This window comes from Ranitomeya imitator, chromosome 5 (genome assembly GCF_032444005.1).
Source record: "Ranitomeya imitator isolate aRanImi1 chromosome 5, aRanImi1.pri, whole genome shotgun sequence".
NCBI lineage: Eukaryota > Metazoa > Chordata > Amphibia > Anura > Dendrobatidae > Ranitomeya > Ranitomeya imitator.
Window position 1 is genome coordinate 474,236,810 of NC_091286.1, and position 18,795 is coordinate 474,255,604.

Sequence of the window (18,795 nt, forward strand, 5' to 3'; positions counted from 1 at the left end):
ACAAAACAGCTGACATGTCGCGACTTTGATGTGGGCTCACCGCCAGAGCCCACATCAAAGGGGGTGACACGGCATGCGCAGTACTAGTACGGCGCATGTCGTGAAGGGGTTAAGCGCGTCATCGCGCCCTCTGAACTGTCACAGCATAGGACCCGGGAGACGGGGCCGCACGCAGCGCTGGAACGGGGAAAGGTGAATATACTTACCCTCCTGGCGGTCCCTGACTCTCCGGTGGAGAACGCGGTATGCGTTCAGTGCTTACGCATACCGCTATCTCCTGGGAGCGTCACTCTGTGGGGGCCAGACTGCGCCGGCGCTTGCACAGTCTATAAAGGCTTCGGACAGAGTGATATATTTTACTTATTTATTTTTTTACACATGTGAATATTTTATATATATATATTTTACTTATTTATTTTTTTACGCATGTGAATATTTTTTTTTACACTATAACATTGCCCCAGGGGGGGCATCATGTTATAGTGCAAGATCGCTGATCTGACACTTTGCTGTGCACTGTGTCAGATCAGCGATCTCACGTGCACTCATAGTCTTCCCGGCGCCTGCTCTGATCCGGGCCTGCTGCAGGGAGGAAGGTAGGAGACCCTCGGAGCAACGCGATCACATCGCATTGCTCCGGGGGTCTCAAGGAAGCCCGCAGCGAGCCCCCTCCCTGCGCGATGCTTCCCTATACCGCCGGAACAAAGCGATCATGTTTGATCGTAGTGTGCCGGGGGTTAATGTGTCGGGGGCTCTGTGTCAGAAAAGGGTTAACACTATTTCCTACCCTAACCCTAATTCCAACCCTATCCCTAAAGCTATGTGCCCACGTTGCGGATTCGTGTGAGGATTTTTCGCACAGTTTTTGAAACATCTGCAGGTAAAACGCAGTGCGTTTTACCTGCGGATTTATTGTGGATTTCCAGAGTTTTTTGTGTGGATTTCACCTGCGGATTCCTATTGAGGAACAGGTGTAAAACGATGCGAAATCCACACAAAGAATTGACATGCTGCAGAAAATACAACGCAGCGTTTCCGCGCAGTTTTTTCCGCACCATGGGCACAGCGGAGTGAATGAAAACTGCTATGAATCCGCAGCGGCCAATCCACTGCGGATCCGAAGCCAAATCCGCACTGTGTGCACATAGCCTAGTTCTAACCCTAGTTCTAACCCTAACCCTAGTTCTAACCCTAATTCTAACCCTAACCCTAGTTCTAACCCTAACCCTAGTTCTAGCCCTAACCCTAGTTCTAGCCCTAACCCTAGTTCTAGCCCTAACCCTAGTTCTAGCCCTAACCCTAGTTCTAGCCCTAACCCTAGTTCTAGCCCTAACCCTAGTTCTAGCCCTAACCCTAGTTCTAGCCCTAACCCTAGTTCTAGCCCTAACCCTAGTTCTAGCCCTAACCCTAGTTCTAGCCCTAACCCTAGTTCTAGCCCTAACCCTAGTTCTAACCCTAACCCTAGTTCTAACCCTAACCCTAGTTCTAACCCTAACCCTAGTTCTATGGATAGGGTTAGAACTAGGGATAGGGTAAGAACTAGGGATAGGGAGATTCGGCAGGTGCACTGCGCAAGGGCCCGCCATTTTGGAAGATGGTGGCGCCCATGCAGAAGACAGACGGACACAGGGAGGGACACCGGAGGTCGGTAAGTATGGGGGGGTGTGATCGGACTGCAGGGGGAGCAGACAGGAGGACAGAGGGGAGCGGAGCACAGGATGGGGGCGGTGGATCGGTGGTGGGGGCAGATCGTAGTCTCCAGCCATGGCCGATGATATTGCAGCATCAGCCATGGCTGGATTGTATTATTTCACCAATTTTCATTGGTGAAATATTACGATTGCTCTGATTTGAAAGTGAAACGTCACTTTCAACAGCCGATCAGAGTGATCATAGCCACGGGGGGCCACCTTCCCTGGGCTGAAGTACCACTCCCCCTGGCCCTGCAGGTCGGGTGAAATTACAGTTAACCCTTTCACCCGGCCTGCAGGGACGCGATCATTCTGTGACATAGCATATGCATCACAGGTCGGATTGGCACCGACTTTCATGACGCATACACTGTCACCAGTCGGGAAGGGGTTAAAAAACAAGCAAAAAAAAAATGCATATCCAGTATCTGGCCAACTCGTTCTTCAGTCCCCGAGTGAAATTATTTCATATGAGCTTTACAGCCTTTACTACCTAGTCAGAGTGGTACTGACTACACCTCTTAATATAGCCGCCGATTCTCACTACACTTAGTGAGACTGAGCGACTATAATGATCGTTTTCGTCAGGGGTGTAACTACAACAGGTGCAGGGGTTGCAATTGCACCCAGGCCCTGTAGCCTAGCGGGCCCTAAAAGTCCCTTTGGCCTATAGAAAAATACTATTGCTATTAAAGATTTAAAATATTTGGGGGCCCCGTTGGTGCTTTCGCATTGGTTGTCGTCAATACCTGGCGCCTATGAATAGAAGTCACTTTACTGCTATTCAGATGTCTGAGCTGGATGCGAGGAACGTCGACTACTCTCGGATATTCATGGAAACATTTTGGGCAATAAATTTGTGAACGAGGGAGTGACGTGTTTCTTTCTGTAGTATGTTTTTCAGGTATCCATTCTTGGATTACTTCAGATTAGTTGGATTATGGTGGTCCTCTCATGGGATTTATTTTTTTTTTTATATATTGATGAACGAGGAATAGTGTGGATGAGTCTTTATTCAAATAAAGTATTTGTGTGTTTTTATTTATTTTTTTTATTACTGGGTTAGTAATGGTGGTGTCTGAAAAACACCTCTCCAATACTATTACCAGTGGTTGTTGGCAGCTGTGATTTTTGACAAATCACCGCTGTCATCAATCCCAACTACCAATATCCCGATTACCAGGGCAATCGGGAAGAGTCGGGCAAAGAGCCAGAATTGGTGCATCTAATAGATGCGCCAATTCTGGAACAGTTGCAGGCTGGTATTTTTAGGCTGGGAATGGCACAATAACCTTTCCAGACTCATAATGAGCATACAGCTGTCTGGCTGGTATTTTTAGGTTGGGAAGGACCCTGTTAGTGGTTGACAAACTTAACTACTTCCTCAGGTAGACAAAGGAACACTTTTGTATTGAAACACCAGCTGGTTTATTAAAGTCCACATAGACCAAGGCAGGGTTTAGAAAACAAAAGCAGAGCCTTCCTTGCTGAACGGTAAAACAAAACAAACAAAAAGTTAAACAGAGTCCTTCATCTGCAGGTTTCAATCTGCAGACACCACACACTGTCCTCAGCTCCTCCTTGGAGCTATGTGGGAATACCTCCTCTCCCAAGACACAACACACTGATTCTCATGGCCAGGTATTTAACACCCATGTGGTGGTCACATGACCTTGACCTCACACTGGTCCTGTCAATACTCTGCATGTGGAGATATGGTGGACCTCTGCCCACCTGCTCTATGAAGGTCCTCTAAACCCAACCCATAACATAGGTTACTATTTACCCTCTCAGCACTTCTCATGCTGGAGGCAAAAACACTCTTGTTTTACATCACTGACCACAGTATGTGCAGTGACACGTATCTCCCTTCTTATACTGTGCTGTGACTCAATCACAGCCCAATAACCTTCCCAACCTGACAATGAGACCACAGCTGTCTGCTTTATTTTGGCTGGTTATGAAAAATAGGGAGACCCTCATCATTTTTTTTCACTTATTTATTAGCTAAATACATGTACAGTAAAGTACACTTGCACTGCACTAATTATATATCTTTTGGATATCTTTCTTTCATTCGTTCTACCCAATATCTAGCTATCTCTATCTTTGCACATGTAACACCTAAACATTTTGTCATTTCTATTCTGCATTTTATTCCAGTACGTCACACATGCGGTGCACATGATGCCACACGGTTTGTAAACTCGGACACTGATAACACGCTACTGATTTCCAGTGCCGGAAATATCAGGACATGTCAGTGGCGTCATGGTTTTGTGATGAACCTATTTAATTAGAGATCTGAAAAATCACAAAAGTTATTTATCTGAGAAATGGCACATTGAAGGCTGGTTTCAGAAAATGCAGCCGCTGGGACTCACATATTATTCGAGCACACCCAAGGTACTCGGGTAACTCGTTACTAGAGATGAGCGAGTGTACTCGTTGCTCGGGTTTTCCCAGGCATGCTCGGCTGGTCTCCGAGTATTTGAATGCTCTGAGATTTAGTTTTCATCGCCTCAGCTGAATGATTTGCAGCTATTAGCCAGCTTGATTACATGTGAGGATTCCCTAGCGACCAGGCAACCCCCACACGTACTCGGCCTGGCCAATAGCTGTAAATCATTCAGCTGAGGCGATAAAAACTTAATCTCCGAACACTAACAAATACTCGGAGATCACTCGAGCGTGCTCGGGAAAACCCGAGCAACGAGTATACTCGCTCATCACTACTCGTTACCCGAGATTGATCGCTCTTCACTATATAGAATCTAAAATTAGGATAGGGGTCTAGCTATGTACATAAGAGTTAGGGTGCATTCTCATGAGCTTGTTTTATGTTTGTGTTAAATCTGGAAAACATGGTCATGTTAATGTGGTGGGACAGTTTACTGGCCTCCTTGTTCTCGGCATAATGTTGCTGTTTGTTCTGGGATAATGTTAATGCTTCTTTAATGCATATTTCATCAAAGTATGTGTGTACTTTTGGAAACATGAGCACATATAAAGTGTTTTAAGACTGATTTCTCTGTCCTTTGTGGTTTAAAGCTGATATTCATTAGTTCTCTTTTTCTGTCTGTTAAGGTTAAGCCCAGAAATATTCCTAAAGCGTCCAGTTGTGGAAGGAAACCGATGGAGACTGGATTGTGTTCTGAAGAGAAAAGCTGTGAGTTACCCCAGGTTGCTCGTCAATCATCTAAAATTAATCAAAGCAGCTAGACTCTTTATAGGACTTTGTCAGCAGAGAATGACTGTTTAATATCTTTGACAGATCTCAATCTCAATACAGTGTAGATTGATGACACCTAGTTAAAGGATTTAAATATAAGACTTGAAAGTCCTGGGAATCTTGTGTTAAGGTACCGTCACACTAAGCGACGCTGCAGCGATACCGACAACGATGTCGATCGCTGCAGCGTCGCTGTTTGGTCGCTGGGGAGCTGTCACACAGACAGCTCTCCAGCGACCAACGATCCCGAGGTCCCCGGTAACCAGGGTAAACATCGGGTTACTAAGCGCAGGGCCCGATGTTTACCCTGGTTACCAGCGTAAACGTTAATAAAACACACACTACATACTTACCTTCAGCTGTCTGTCCTCCGGCGCTATGCTTTCCTCTGCACTGTCAGCGCCGGTCAGCCGGAAAGCAGAGCGGTGACGTCACCGCTCTGCTTTCCGGCTGGCTGGCGCTGACACAGGATGCAGGAGTGCAGAGAAGCACAGCGCCGGGGACAGACAGCTGAAGGTAAGTATGTACTGTTTGTTTTTTTTAACGTTTACGCTGGTAACCAGGGTAAACATCGGGTTACTAAGCGCGGCCCTGCGCTTAGTAACCTGATGTTTACCCTGGTTACCAGTGAAGACATCGCTGGATCGGTGTCTCACGCCGATCCAGCGATGTCAGCGGGAAGTCCAGCGACGAAATAAAGTTCTGGACTTTCCTCAGCGACCAACGGTCTCCCAGCAGGGGCCTGATCGTTGGTCGCTGTCACACATAACGATTTCCTTAACTATATCGTTGCTACGTCACAAAAAGCAACGATATCGTTATGTGTGACGGTACCTTTAGTGTTGAGGGGCTTTTTGCTGTGAGAGAAAAAAAAATTATTCTATAATAACTGCACAACTATATGGGAACTTGCATAATTCTGACACACAATATTTCTGATTTTCTTTCACATCTGCTTTACATTTACAGCAACAAGGTGTCAAGATCTTTATCATGTTGTATAAGGAAGTAGAACTGGCTCTGGGTATAAACAGCGAGTACAGCAAAAGAACGCTCATGCGTATACATCCTAATATTAAGGTATGGTCTATATGTAGAGGTATTCTCATTTTTCACCTTGAAAAAGTATTCATACCCCATGAACTTTTCCACATTTTTTCATGTTACACCCACAAACTTTTAAGTGTATTTTATTGCAATTTTATGTGATGTACTAAGTATTTGTGAAGTGTAAAGAAAATAATACAAGGTTGTCTTAAATATTAAAAAATACACATGTCTAAATAGTGACATGCATTTGTTTTCAGCCCCCTGAGTCAATACTTTGTGGGACCACCTTTTGCTGCAATTACTGCTGCAAGTCTTTTGGGTATGTCTCTACCAGCTTTGCACAGCTAGAGGCTGATGTTTTTTGACCATTCTTTGCAGACTAGCACTTGCTAGTTGCAAATAATTGTGGGTCAGTGAGAAACACTGTTCTGATATTAAGACTTCTTTTTTCTGTACTTGATAATGTGCAACTTCACATTCCCTTCTCTGATGTATAGAAAAAAGGGGGCTGATTTCGGTGTTGAATCTAGGAAAAGGCAAAAATGGAAAATTGCTTGATCATGAAGGGGTTAAAATAACAAAACAAGCATTACTCACCTACTGTAGCCCCTGCTGCTCCAGTGTTACCTCTCCCCTCCTTCTTTCACACCTTTGTTGATATTGCTGCAGACATAAATCGGTAACCAAACGTCTATATTTCTTGACTCAAAAAGTGGCCTCTTGTACTTGCATTGTGTTCCTTACTCCGTTTGTAGGTTGTTGTAAGTACTCCAAAATGAAAACACATTTCATGGATACTGTTATGCACACAAATAAAAAAATGTTTTCATTGATTTTAGGTGATGAGACATCCAGATCATATGTCATCATCTGTATACTTGTGGGCACATCATGAAAAAATAGTAGTCATTGATCAGTCTGTGGCTTTTGTTGGAGGCATTGACCTTGCTTACGGACGCTGGGATGACGATGAGCACAGACTTACTGATGTTGGAAGTGTCAAGAGAATCACGTCAGCGCAGTCTACAGCTGGCATTAACACGGTAAAGAAAACACTTCTGTTCCATTACCTGTCAGTGTGCCCATTTATATAGGTCCACTTGCCTCCTTGTAATGCATAGTAACATGTTGCCCATATGCTCCTCTGCTTTATGCAGTTAATTCAGTAAAAAGTTTTAAAAGGGGCCTGGATGCCTTTCTTGGGGGTAATATATGACCAGTTGTGAATACTAGGCTTTAGGAGAATGTTCATCCAGGCATTTGTTCTCATTTACATATTTAGAGTTTGGAAGGTTTTATGTGTGCCTTATGTGACCAGGAGGTGGTGTATGGTGGCACAGCATGGTGATATTGGATTATACGATGACAAGTAGTTGTTTTGACGTTACAGCTGGATGACTATTAATTACATTTAACAGGTTTGACTTCTTACTATAGTCTGAATTAAATTTTCTGCATCATCAATAAGTAACCTGACTACATTAAATATCCACATTCTAGATTTTGGCCGGGTCTGTACAAGCCTTAAATGGTGAAGACCAAACCAAAAGGAAAACTAGCTTCCAAGTTCAGGAGAAAAAAGATGATGTTGTGGATAACTCAAAGGTCCGAGGCATTGGGAAATCCCGAAAGTTTCCTAAGTTCAGCCTGTATAAGCAACTCCACAAGCACAACCTCCAGCACGCAGACAGCGTCAGCAGCATCGACAGCCAATCACGTATGTACTGCTCCTCTAGTTTGGTTATAGTCACTCAAGCAGACCTATCAGTCACACTATGTGATTGCAGCCTTGTGAATCCTCCCAGCATGCTGTCATGATTCTCCAGTTCTGGTGCTGGGAGCGGGCGGGCGCATGATCGTAAGTATGCGATTTGCATACATGCGGTCACATGCTGAGTGGACATGTGCGGCCTCACTCATTACAAGTGCATCACATGATCAGAGAATCCACGCATGGCACTGTGAGGATTCACAAGTCTGCAGTCAGATAGCGTGACTACAGACTTGTAGCCTAAGGCCGGACAACCCCTTCAATCGAAGTTACCAGCCTAAATTCTGAGGCTGCACTGCTGAATGGAAATGGTATGCCCACAATGGATTTTATATTTATAAAGGATCTTCAGTTTTTCTTTAATGAGAATGTGTCCCTTCAGCAAACCAATTTTATTAAGTAATTTGTAAAAATCTCTGCAGTCTTTTGAGCCTGTTTTCTTTAGGCTTTTGTCACTCCATTGTAGAGATTTTCACAATTTTTCCGAAGTTGTAAACACTGAACCCCAGATATAGGAGGTTTTTTTATGCCAACTTTTAAACCACATGTGGTGGTTCTACATATCAAGCTGTAGAACACTGTATCAGGGAACACCTTTCCGCAATGCTGTGACAAGCTCATGTATGCAGACCACTGATGATGAGCTCTCCGGATGAATCACCGCTGTAGATTGGTGCCCACTCCTGTGTGGATAGCATATTCATTCTACAAGGGCCCTCATCCCTCATGTTTGCGGTTCTTGTATAAAAGCACCATCTCCCTTTCTACAGGCATTACTGATGCTCACAGTAGTCAGCAGAAATTATTCCATGGTATTAAATCACATCGGAGGTTGTTTCATCCCTTGAGTGGTTCTGTGCGAAAGTTCACTCATTATAAGACTGAGACTGGTGAGTGAGCAAAAATCCATATCCTGGTGGTGTATGGGCATGTGGTACTAATGTCCTACTTTTTGGCATCTCTGCTAACTAAACAACTGCTTATTATTTCTTCTAATTAATTGGTTCTGAGTTTGCACCTTAAAAACCCCTAATAATTTTTCCATGAGCACATGCTTTATCTGGCCTTGTCAGGCTGTTTCTTTGGTCAGGACTGAACATTTTTTGTACTAAACCATACACGTTGATCAATTTTACTGCAGATTTTTGCAGCATTAGTTAATTTTAAAAAATGGCAAGCAAGCAAAAACCTCAAAGAAAAAAGATATGTAATTGAATAAACAAAGTAACATATTTTAGAAGCTCTTTTATATTTATAATTAATGTAAGAAGATCTCTAACAAATTGGGCTTTACCACATTTCCTTGCTTCTATACAGTTTTGTAAGGATTATTATGAAAATGCAGAGGACCTTCTGATAGTCTACACTGATAGAAGAATAATTGTCAGCTCATGTCACATGAATCCGCCTTTCCATGCTTAGTCAGGTGCTCTCTACAGAACAGAGCTTGTCACAAACTATATGAATGTGAAGGTGGAGGCAGTCATGTTTGGGATGTACACAAAGATTAGGATGAAAGCTAGAATCTAGAGTTTCGGAAATGGTCAGATATGTAGCATGGTGAGCAGGTGGCACTAAGCTCCGTTAGAAAAAGAATCTCAAGCATTGGACTTATTTTTATAGGGCTGACATGATGCAATATGTTTTCTTGAATTCCGCCCCAGATAGTTTTGCCTTGCAATGTTTACTTTAGTATAACTTTCATGTATTATGTACAGTCCAAAGTCTATACGGTGATGGCTCTGGCTTGTAAAAGCACCGATATCACGTCCGTGCTTTTCATGTGCGCTGCTTTTCCAATCTGGTGTCGGCTTACAATTTTCTTAATTGTTCTTTATTTTAGAGAAGAAGTGAAATGGAGTATTAACCCCTCATACAACCTGCTTATAGCGATCTGGTGTACAGCTGTATTGTAATATCTACAGGGTATGCTGAAATGTATTAAAGAGACACTATCACTTTATTATTAGTAGTTTTAATGAGAACCTATTACCAATTGTTCAACAATTAAATTCACATATGGAATATAGTGGTCATCAAAGCAAGAGCTGTAACCAATCTTATGACAACATATAAATACATATTGTGGCATAATGTTTCACCATCACGTAGATTAATTATTTCCATTATAACTTGCCAAGTTATAATCTAAAAATGTTACAATTGCAGAGTAGACAAGTCTCTTAGATCCATAGTGGCGGGCACACCGGTAATGTGATAGTTCGCATTATTGGCTTTATCTGCACCTCTAACACATTTGCCCATAGTTTTCTGCACTTTAAGAAAAGAATAGCTGACATAATTGGTTCAAGGATTTCCTTATCAACTGGGTAGCTGCGGAAATGTAAGACCAGGAGGCTTTTTAAGAGTGCAGGAATTCGAGTAAACTCAACAAGTATGGACATCTAAAAGAACACCAAGAATGTTAGACTTGGCTAGTGGTTGCTGTGTCCCAACATACCGCAACATACAGCCCTGATACAACAAGTGGGACATCAAACCTACAGGACATTATTATAATATCTGTAGAGAGCTGTGCTATGTTCTGTGCCGCTTACAATAGGTACTATAGGCCCAAATGAAGAGTGCAACATTGTCACTGGGACTTGGAGCACCTGTCACAAGGTCAAAAGTGGCCAGGTTTTGCTTTTATTGAATTGCCACTGCTTCCCCAAGTATGTTATTTTTTTTAAAAATTGCCATACAGTTCCAGTAATATGGACGTATTTATTTAGTGCTAATTTTTATGATAATTACTAAGGGGGTGTGGCTAACAGGATGCTCAGGCTTGTGTCTTTCGGATGCTCAGGGGGCATGTCTTTAGGATGCTCTATATTATTGTCTTATGACCCACGCTCCCTTAGTAAAGACCAAAAAATTAGCGCCAAATGAAAAGGTCCATATCTGTAGAACCGTATGCCGGATTTTTAAAAATAAACAAATAATTTGAATACTCCAGGTAAAAGCGGGAATAACAAAAAAAAAAAAGCTACTTTTACCCGAGAAAAGGTATTCGTTAATAAAACAAAAGCTGTGTTTTTGATGACCTCTGTATGCGTCCTGTTGGTAAGATGAAATTCCATTACAGCAGTGAGACAGTCTGCATGTTCTCTTTGCTTTACCATCTAGAGTAAGAAGTGACCCTTATGGTGGAGTACTAGAGAGTCCTATAATAGGTATATATCATCTAAGCTGTTTGCAGGTGGGATATGTACAATGGTGTGGTGAAGATACAAAGTATTGTTCCTACATTCCACCATTATTCCACCATTATTATACCTTTAAAATCTGATTGTGTCTTATAGTCCTATAGGTAACGGAAAACTTGATGAGCCATTACAAGTTGGTGATGGTGTCTCTTTATATTTAAAACGCAAGATGCTTCACTTTTCTCCACAGTCGATTTCAGAGTCGGTGAACTTACCTGGAACACCCTCCAAGCTATGTCAGTGTTAATTATTATTTTCCCTATTGCATTTGTACTATTTACAGACAGAGGATCTGTTCGCAGTTTGCAGACTGGTGTGGGAGAACTTCTTGGTGAAACGCGATTCTGGCATGGGAAAGATTATTGCAACTTTGTCTTCAAAGACTGGGTACAGCTGGATAAACCCTTTGACGGTAAGTTACTGAGCCCTTAGAGATGGACTTATACAGATTACAAATAAAATCCACCGCCAACAAGCAAAAAGTCATAATCTGCCTCCAAGCAAAAATGATAGACCGCTATGTGTAGATGACGCAATGTGAATGATGGCTGCATTTGTACAGTATCTCTCAAAAGGGACTAAGCCCCTCACAATTTCTAAAAATGTTATTATATCTTTTCATGGGCCAACAAGGAAGATGTGACCCTTTGATACATTGTAAAGTAGTCAGTGTACAGCTTGTATAGCAATGTGTATTTGGTGTAACCTCTTAATAACCGCTGGCAACAAAAGTGAGTACACCCCTTAATGAAAATGTCCAAATTGTACCCAATTAGCATTTTTTCTCCCCGGTGTCATGTGATTCATTAGTATTACAAAGTCTCAGGTGTGAATGGTGTGATAAATTTGATGTTGCCACTCCCTCATATTCGTCACTGGAGATTCAACATTGGCCTGCATGGCTGTCGTCCCAGAAGGAAGCCCCGTCTAAAGATGATCCCTTTTCTGAAGACAAGTGTACTAAAGCCATTGATTACTGGAACCATGTCCTGTGGTCTAATGAAACCAAGATAAACTTTTTTGATTCAAATGGTGTCAAGTGTGTGGCAGTAACCACATGAGGAACACAAAGACACGTTTGTCTTGCCTACAGTCAAGCATGGTGGTGGGAGTGTTATGGTGTTAGGCAGTATGAGTGCTGCTGGCTGTGGGGGAACGACAGTTCATTGAGGGAACCATGAATGACAACACACAGTTATATACACTGTGTTCCAAATTATTATGCACAAGAGTTTAGGAGTGATAAGGTTAGAATTTTTTTGTTTGTCATTTAAACTCATTGATGGTGATGTGTGTCAGGGCTCTTTATATCACTGAAAGCAATTGCTGATACCTGTGCAAATTAGTTTAGCAGGTGTGTCTAAATAAAGGCAAGACTACTTAAGAAGGCTGTTCCACATTATTAAGCAGCCTACATTTTTGGCCAAAATGGGAAAGAAAAAGGATGTGTCGGCTGCTGAGAAGCAACAAATTGTGGAGTATTTAGGTCAAGGCATGACTACAATCAACATTGCCAAGACACTTCATCGTGATCATCGCACAATCAAGAAGTATGTAGCTGATTCCCAGCACACACATGTGCGTGCTGATAAGGAAAAATTGAGGCCTCTTTCCAACAGGCAATTGCATAAGGTTAAAAGAGCAGCTGCAAAAATGCCTTGTCATAGCAGCAGACAAGTTTTTGAAGCTGCTGGTGCCTCCAACGTCCCCATAACAACAAGATGCAGGGTCCTTCAGAGGTTTGCAGCTGTGCGTAAGCCATCCTGTCGACCACCTCTTTCCACTGTACACAAGCAGAAATGGCTCCAGTGGGCCAAACGATAAATGAAGACTGACTTCCAGATGGATGGTCCAGATGGATGGAGTGGAGGATGGCTGGTTGATGGACACCCCATGAAAACACGGCTAAGGCGCCAACAAGGAGGAGGTGGAGTAATGTTTTGGGCTGGAATCATGGGGAGAGAGATTGTCGGCCCTTTTATGATCCCTGAAGGGGTAAAGATGAACTCAATAATCTATGTGGAGTTTATAAAACAACACTTCCTGCCATGGTTCAAGAGGAAGAACCGTGCTTTCCGCAGCAAGATCATTTTCATGCATGATAATGCACTCTCTCATGCTGCAAAAAACACATCTGCATCTCTGGCTACTATAGGCATAAAAGAGGACAAACTTATGGTGTGGCCACCATCTTCCCCTGACCTCAACCCCATTGAGAACCTCTGGAGCATCATCAAAAGGAGTGTCTATGATGGCGGGAGGCAGTTCACATCTAAGCAACAGCTCTGGGAGGGTATTCTGTCCACATGCAATACAATTGAAGCAGAAACCATCCAAAAACTGACAAATTCAATGGACGAGAGAGTTCAGAAGCTTCTTTCGAACAAGGGGTCCTATGTGCACATGTAACATCACCTGGAATAAAGTTTTCACTTGAAAACTGTTTGATTTCATTTTGTAATAAGCTGATAATGCTTATAGCTTCACAATTGACAATTTTTTTTGTTCAAAATTAAATGAAAAAGGTTGAAAACTCTGCTGTGCATAATAATTTGGAACATGCATTTTGAGTGTTTATTTTTTTTTAAAAGATACTGTTTTCATAGGCAGCTTGTTACAAAACATTGCAATTATACTAGAATAGTAGATGACTGGAAAATAACAATGACTGCAATTCAGATGGGTAATTTAGAGAAAATATGAGGAAATATTATTTGCATAATAATTTGGAACACAGTGTAATGAAGCAGAGCATGATCCCCTACCTTCAGAAACTGGGCTGCAGGGAATTATTTCAACATAATGACTCCAAACACACCTCCAAGGCGACCACTGCCTTGCTAAAGAGACTGAGGGTAATGGTGCTGGACTGGCGAAGCGTGTTGCCAGACCTAAACCCTATTAAGCATTTGTAGGGCATCGTCTAATGGAAGGTGGAGGAGCGCAAGGTCTCCAACATCCACCAGCTCCGTGATGTTGCCTTGGAGGAGTGAAGAGGATTCCAGTGGCAATCTTTGAAGCGCTAATGACCTCCATGCCCAAGAGAGTTATATCAGTACTTGAAAATAATGGTGGCCATACAAAATATTGACAGTTTGGCCATTTTCACTCCCTTTTGTGAGATACTGTATGTAAAACACTATGTGCATAGATCCTGTGGACAGTACGTGATCATAAAGACGTCTGAATTTCTCCGTGTCCGGTAGAGCACAGCATTCCAAGGGAAACCTGGATCTCATACCTTTTTAATGTTCATTAGTTTAATTACTGTGTATATCAGTGTTAATTTTATCACTTTTTAGACTTCATTGACAGGTATCAGACACCCCGAATGCCCTGGCATGACATTTCTTCAGTAGTACATGGGAAAGCTGCACGTGATGTGGCGAGGCACTTTATTCAACGCTGGAACTTTACAAAGGTCTGTGATTTTGCTAAATGTATTTTGCCTTCTTATATAGTGTCAAGATAGTCTACTTTACAGAGATAACCATCACTTACGTCAGTCCTCGTTGACATTGGTGCTTACAATTTACATTTCCTACATGGTGGTGGGACATGCAAGAGTGCATTGCAAACGTAAGGGTATTGCTTGTGAATGCGGTCACATTACTACACATGACACAAAAGGGAACGGTTCTTAATGCACACCAGTGTTAATGAAGAGCTCACTGGAGGACACTCACATAATTCATTAAGCATTGAACTCCTCTTAATGAGTCGGGCGTGTCTGATATCCAGCGTGTGTTGTCCCCAGAAATGTGCGCCATCCGGGCGCAGGTGTACATCTCTGGAGTTAGATATACCAATTTGGGGACTTACAGGACCTTGGGTATCCATGGTTACGACCACTAGCAACTAACTGTTGCTATATCAGTGGTCATAACCATGGATACCCAAGATCCTGTAATGCCTGCACATGAGGAAAAAGACATAGCGAATCAGAATAACTATACTACATTTCTAATTGATGTTTTATGCTAATATTATTATTTATTATGACATCTACTACGTATTAGGATAGGATCTTTGGGATAGGATCTTGGTGATGGGAATACCCCTTTAAGTTATGACAAATTTGAAAGGCGTGACTATCCCTTGTCCTGTCCGTGCTATGCTCATAAATGCCAAAAGACATAATATTTTTATGCAGTGGCTGACTTGAAAAAAAAATTGCAACTTTTATTGCTGTAGGTATCTTAATGAATTGCCCCCCTAAGTTTGCAATATTTTGGACAAAGATCGCATTAAACTTTTTCAACATATCTTCAGTGGAAGTTGGATACAAGTGGAAGTATTTGTGTCATGTCGGGGGGGAGGTTTGCCTATTCTTCAGGCTGAAAGGTGGTCTCTTGCCCAACCTGAATTAAACTATGTTGAACTCTTTGTGGCGAAAGTTACAAAATGTAATTGATGACATTTTAGAACCCAAAACAAAAGCAGGGGTTTTTAATGACGTCTTGGAGGAAGAAAGTGAAATATCTGACATGTACTGCCGCTCATGTACTGCTTTCAGTTCCAATGTGAGGAATATTGCACACAATTGGAATACTTTTTTTTTGTTTATTCTGTGACTTGATTTCATAGGAAGGAAAGTGAAGTACCACAAAAACTGGCCAAAGGCCCTTTATTCATGTGTTTTACTTTCTTAACTTATTATTCCTTGAGAAGCTTAATCATTTTCTTTTATCCTCTGTTTTAGATAATGAAACCCAAGTACCGTTCTCTGTCCTATCCCTTCCTATTGCCGAAGTCGCACAAAACAGCCAAGGAGTTGCCATATCAGGTTCCTGGGTCCATTCATGCCAACGCACAGGTAGGTGCAGTGTGTGAGACACAAGGGCAGGTATACTGAAAAAGTCTTCTCCTGGTTTCTGCTGCGTAAAACATTTTATTGTAGTCATCAGCTTCTTACAGCATTGAGAAGTATCTAACACAGTGGGGAGATTTACTAAGCTAAATGTGTCAGAATTGTGTCTTCCATGCCTTACATCACATTATAAAGTGTTTTAGAATTTACTTGCACCTCTCTGCAAGGTTATAGCATAAGATGCACTAACATGTGCCCAGATTTTGGTGCAAATAAGAGGTGGTATAAAATTATACTTGACAGTCTAAAGATGCACCAGCCTGACACACCAATATAATTGGTTCACATTAAGAATTTTTAGTCTGAGTTTGAGCCGTTGGTAAATCTGCCCATTGGGTTAGAATATTGCAATACAGGCTCTTAAGTCATATTTTGTACATCTATAATGTGTGGTTGTGTGTAGTGTATGTATAAACTGGAGCAACATCATTAAGTTTTAAGAGGTTGGTAAATTGTAGCATTGCAAATATGTAAAGTCGCCATACTTACTCGCTTAGTCTTCCCAACAGTGATCCACTGCTTTCCCTTATGCGGTTCTTCTGGTCTAGGTGTACATATGGCCATCATGTAACCACTGTAGCCAGTCAGGGGCCTCAGTGATCCCATGCCATGGTTAAACAATCAGTATTTTATGTGACCAATGTGGGTACTGATTGTTTACATGTGTCTATATCTGGACTGCTCCAGCCAAAAAAGCAGGAGTCCTGTGGATCGTTTGCGGGGAGATGAAGTGAGTATGGCTTTCTTACTTTCCAGTACCAGCAGCTATTGTTTTTTCCATTTATTTTTGTAATTTTTTTATAAATTCCTAATGTTTGAAAAACCCTTTAAATTAAAACTTTGTTAGACAAGATTCAGTTGAATATATACAGTACATATTTATAGCAATATCAGTCTGCTGTACTCCGATCAAGTCCAGGGAGGTTAAATAAATAGGTTGTCTTACTCCGTTATGCCCCCTTCACACATCCTGATATTTCAGGTTCTGGTAAAAACAGTACCAATGCTGTCCGTGTGTACCATTCTTGTGCACCATCCCTGTGACACTTAGAGGAATAGAATGCAGAATAGAAATGACAAATGGCTAGGTGTTAGATGTGTAAAGACAGCTAGATTGACATATGTCAGTGAGATATATAATTAGTGCTTTGCATGTATAGTTTTCTTTACTTGTATTTAGCTAATAAATGAAAAACAATGGCGTGGGGTCCCCCTTATTTTCAATAAGCAGCTGTGCAATGATGATATTATTCTGGGAATTGCCCAATATCCATGGATGTTCCCAGCCTATTAATAACAGCTCACAGCTATCTATGTAGCCTTTACTGGTCATTAAAAAGGGGGACCCAAAAAGCAATAACGTGGGTCCCTTTATTTTTAATAACCAGCAAAGGCTGGACAGACAGTTGCTTTTCGATATTTATAGGCTGGGAAGGGGCCATGGATATTAACCCCCTCCCAGACTAATAACACCAGCCCTTAGCTGCCCCAGAAAGGGCACATCTATTACATGCTCCAAGTCTGTGCTTAGCTTGTGCTCTTCCCGATTGCCCTGGTGCGTTTGCAATCGGGGTAATGGTTTTGGGGTTGATGTCAGCTGTGTAATGTCCGCTGACATCAAGCCCCGGGGTTACTAATGGAGAGGTGTCTGTCAGGCACCCCCATTACTAACCCTGTAGTCAAAAGTAATAAACACACAGAGATAAGTCTTTTAATTGTAAAAATAACACCCCAACAATTACCCTCTTTTACCCATTTATTACCATAAAAGTAATCTACAAGGGTCCAGCGTAAATCAATAAGGTTCCCTGACGATCCCCGACTCTGCTACATACATTTATGTTAATAAATGTGTAAAAGATTAATTATTGGAGTGTTATTTTTACAATCAAAAAATTTTTCTCTGTGTGTTTTTATTTGTTTTCTCTACAGGGTTAGTAATGGGGGTGTCCGACAAACATCTCTGCTTTACTGACCCCAGGGTTTGATGGTAGTTTTAATTTTGGACAAATCACCGCTGTCATCAAACCCATATATTACGCCGATTGCCACCTCACCAGGGCATCGTTACACAGATGTCATCACTGTGCACATGTGCTGGATGTATTGCAGTCCACGCTGCCAGAAAAAAATGGACATGCGCAGTCCCATAGAATTAAATTTGGCTACATGTGTAAATATCTCCATTAAAGGGAACCTGTCACCCCCAAAATCGAAGGTGAGCTATGCCCACCAGCATCAGGGGCTTATCTACAGCATTCTGGAATGCTGTAGATAAGCCCACGATGTATCCTGAAAGATGAGAAAAGGAAGTTAGATTATACTCACTCAGGGGCGGTCCTGCTGCGGTCTGGTGCGATAGGCGTCGCGGTCCTGGGCCTCTCTTCTTACGATGATGTCCTCTTCTTGTAGTCAAGCTGCAGCTCCGGTGCAGGTGTACTTTGTCTGCCCTGTTGAGGGTAGAGCAAAGTACTGCAGTGCGCAGGCGCCGGGAAAGGTCAGAGAGGCCCGGCGCCTGCGCACTGCAGTACTTTGCTCTGCCCTCAACAAGGCAGGCAAAGTATGCCGGAGCCGCAGCGTGAATCCAAGAAGAGGACGCCATCGTAAGAAGATGGGAGGCCCCGGACCGGACCGTGACGCCCATCGTACCGGGACCGCACCTGGGTGAGTATAATCTAACCTCTTTTTCTCATCTTTCAGGATACATCGGGGGCTTATCTACAGCATTCCAGAATGCTGTAGATAAGCCCCTGATGCTGGTGGGCTTAGCTCACCTTCGATTTTGGGGGTGACAGGTTCCCATTAAGTGTGAAAACTGTCACCACATGTACTGAAGACACTGACGTGTGTATGAGGCCTAACTCAAATAGTTTGCATAGAGCAGCAGTGCCCATACTCAACCACAGCTCCATACCACAGTCAAGGATAAAAGGGATATGGGAACCCTCCAATATCAAAGATTTATGTATCCA

The 18,795-nt window shown here is 42.4% G+C and overlaps 1 protein-coding gene across 3 annotated transcripts in view; it reads left to right on the top strand.

Moving 5' to 3' along the window:
• The window catches only part of PLD1 (phospholipase D1), a 452,191-nt gene that overhangs the window by 371,423 nt on the left and 61,973 nt on the right, over positions 1-18,795 (top strand). For all 3 annotated transcript variants that reach the window (XM_069727329.1, XM_069727327.1, XM_069727330.1), the window contains 7 exons: positions 4,779-4,860; positions 5,893-6,003; positions 6,813-7,016; positions 7,474-7,690; positions 11,237-11,365; positions 14,256-14,374; positions 15,656-15,769. In XM_069727329.1, coding sequence (XP_069583430.1) covers positions 4,779-4,860; positions 5,893-6,003; positions 6,813-7,016; positions 7,474-7,690; positions 11,237-11,365; positions 14,256-14,374; positions 15,656-15,769 — 976 coding nt within the window. The remainder of the gene's footprint in view (positions 1-4,778; positions 4,861-5,892; positions 6,004-6,812; positions 7,017-7,473; positions 7,691-11,236; positions 11,366-14,255; positions 14,375-15,655; positions 15,770-18,795) is intronic.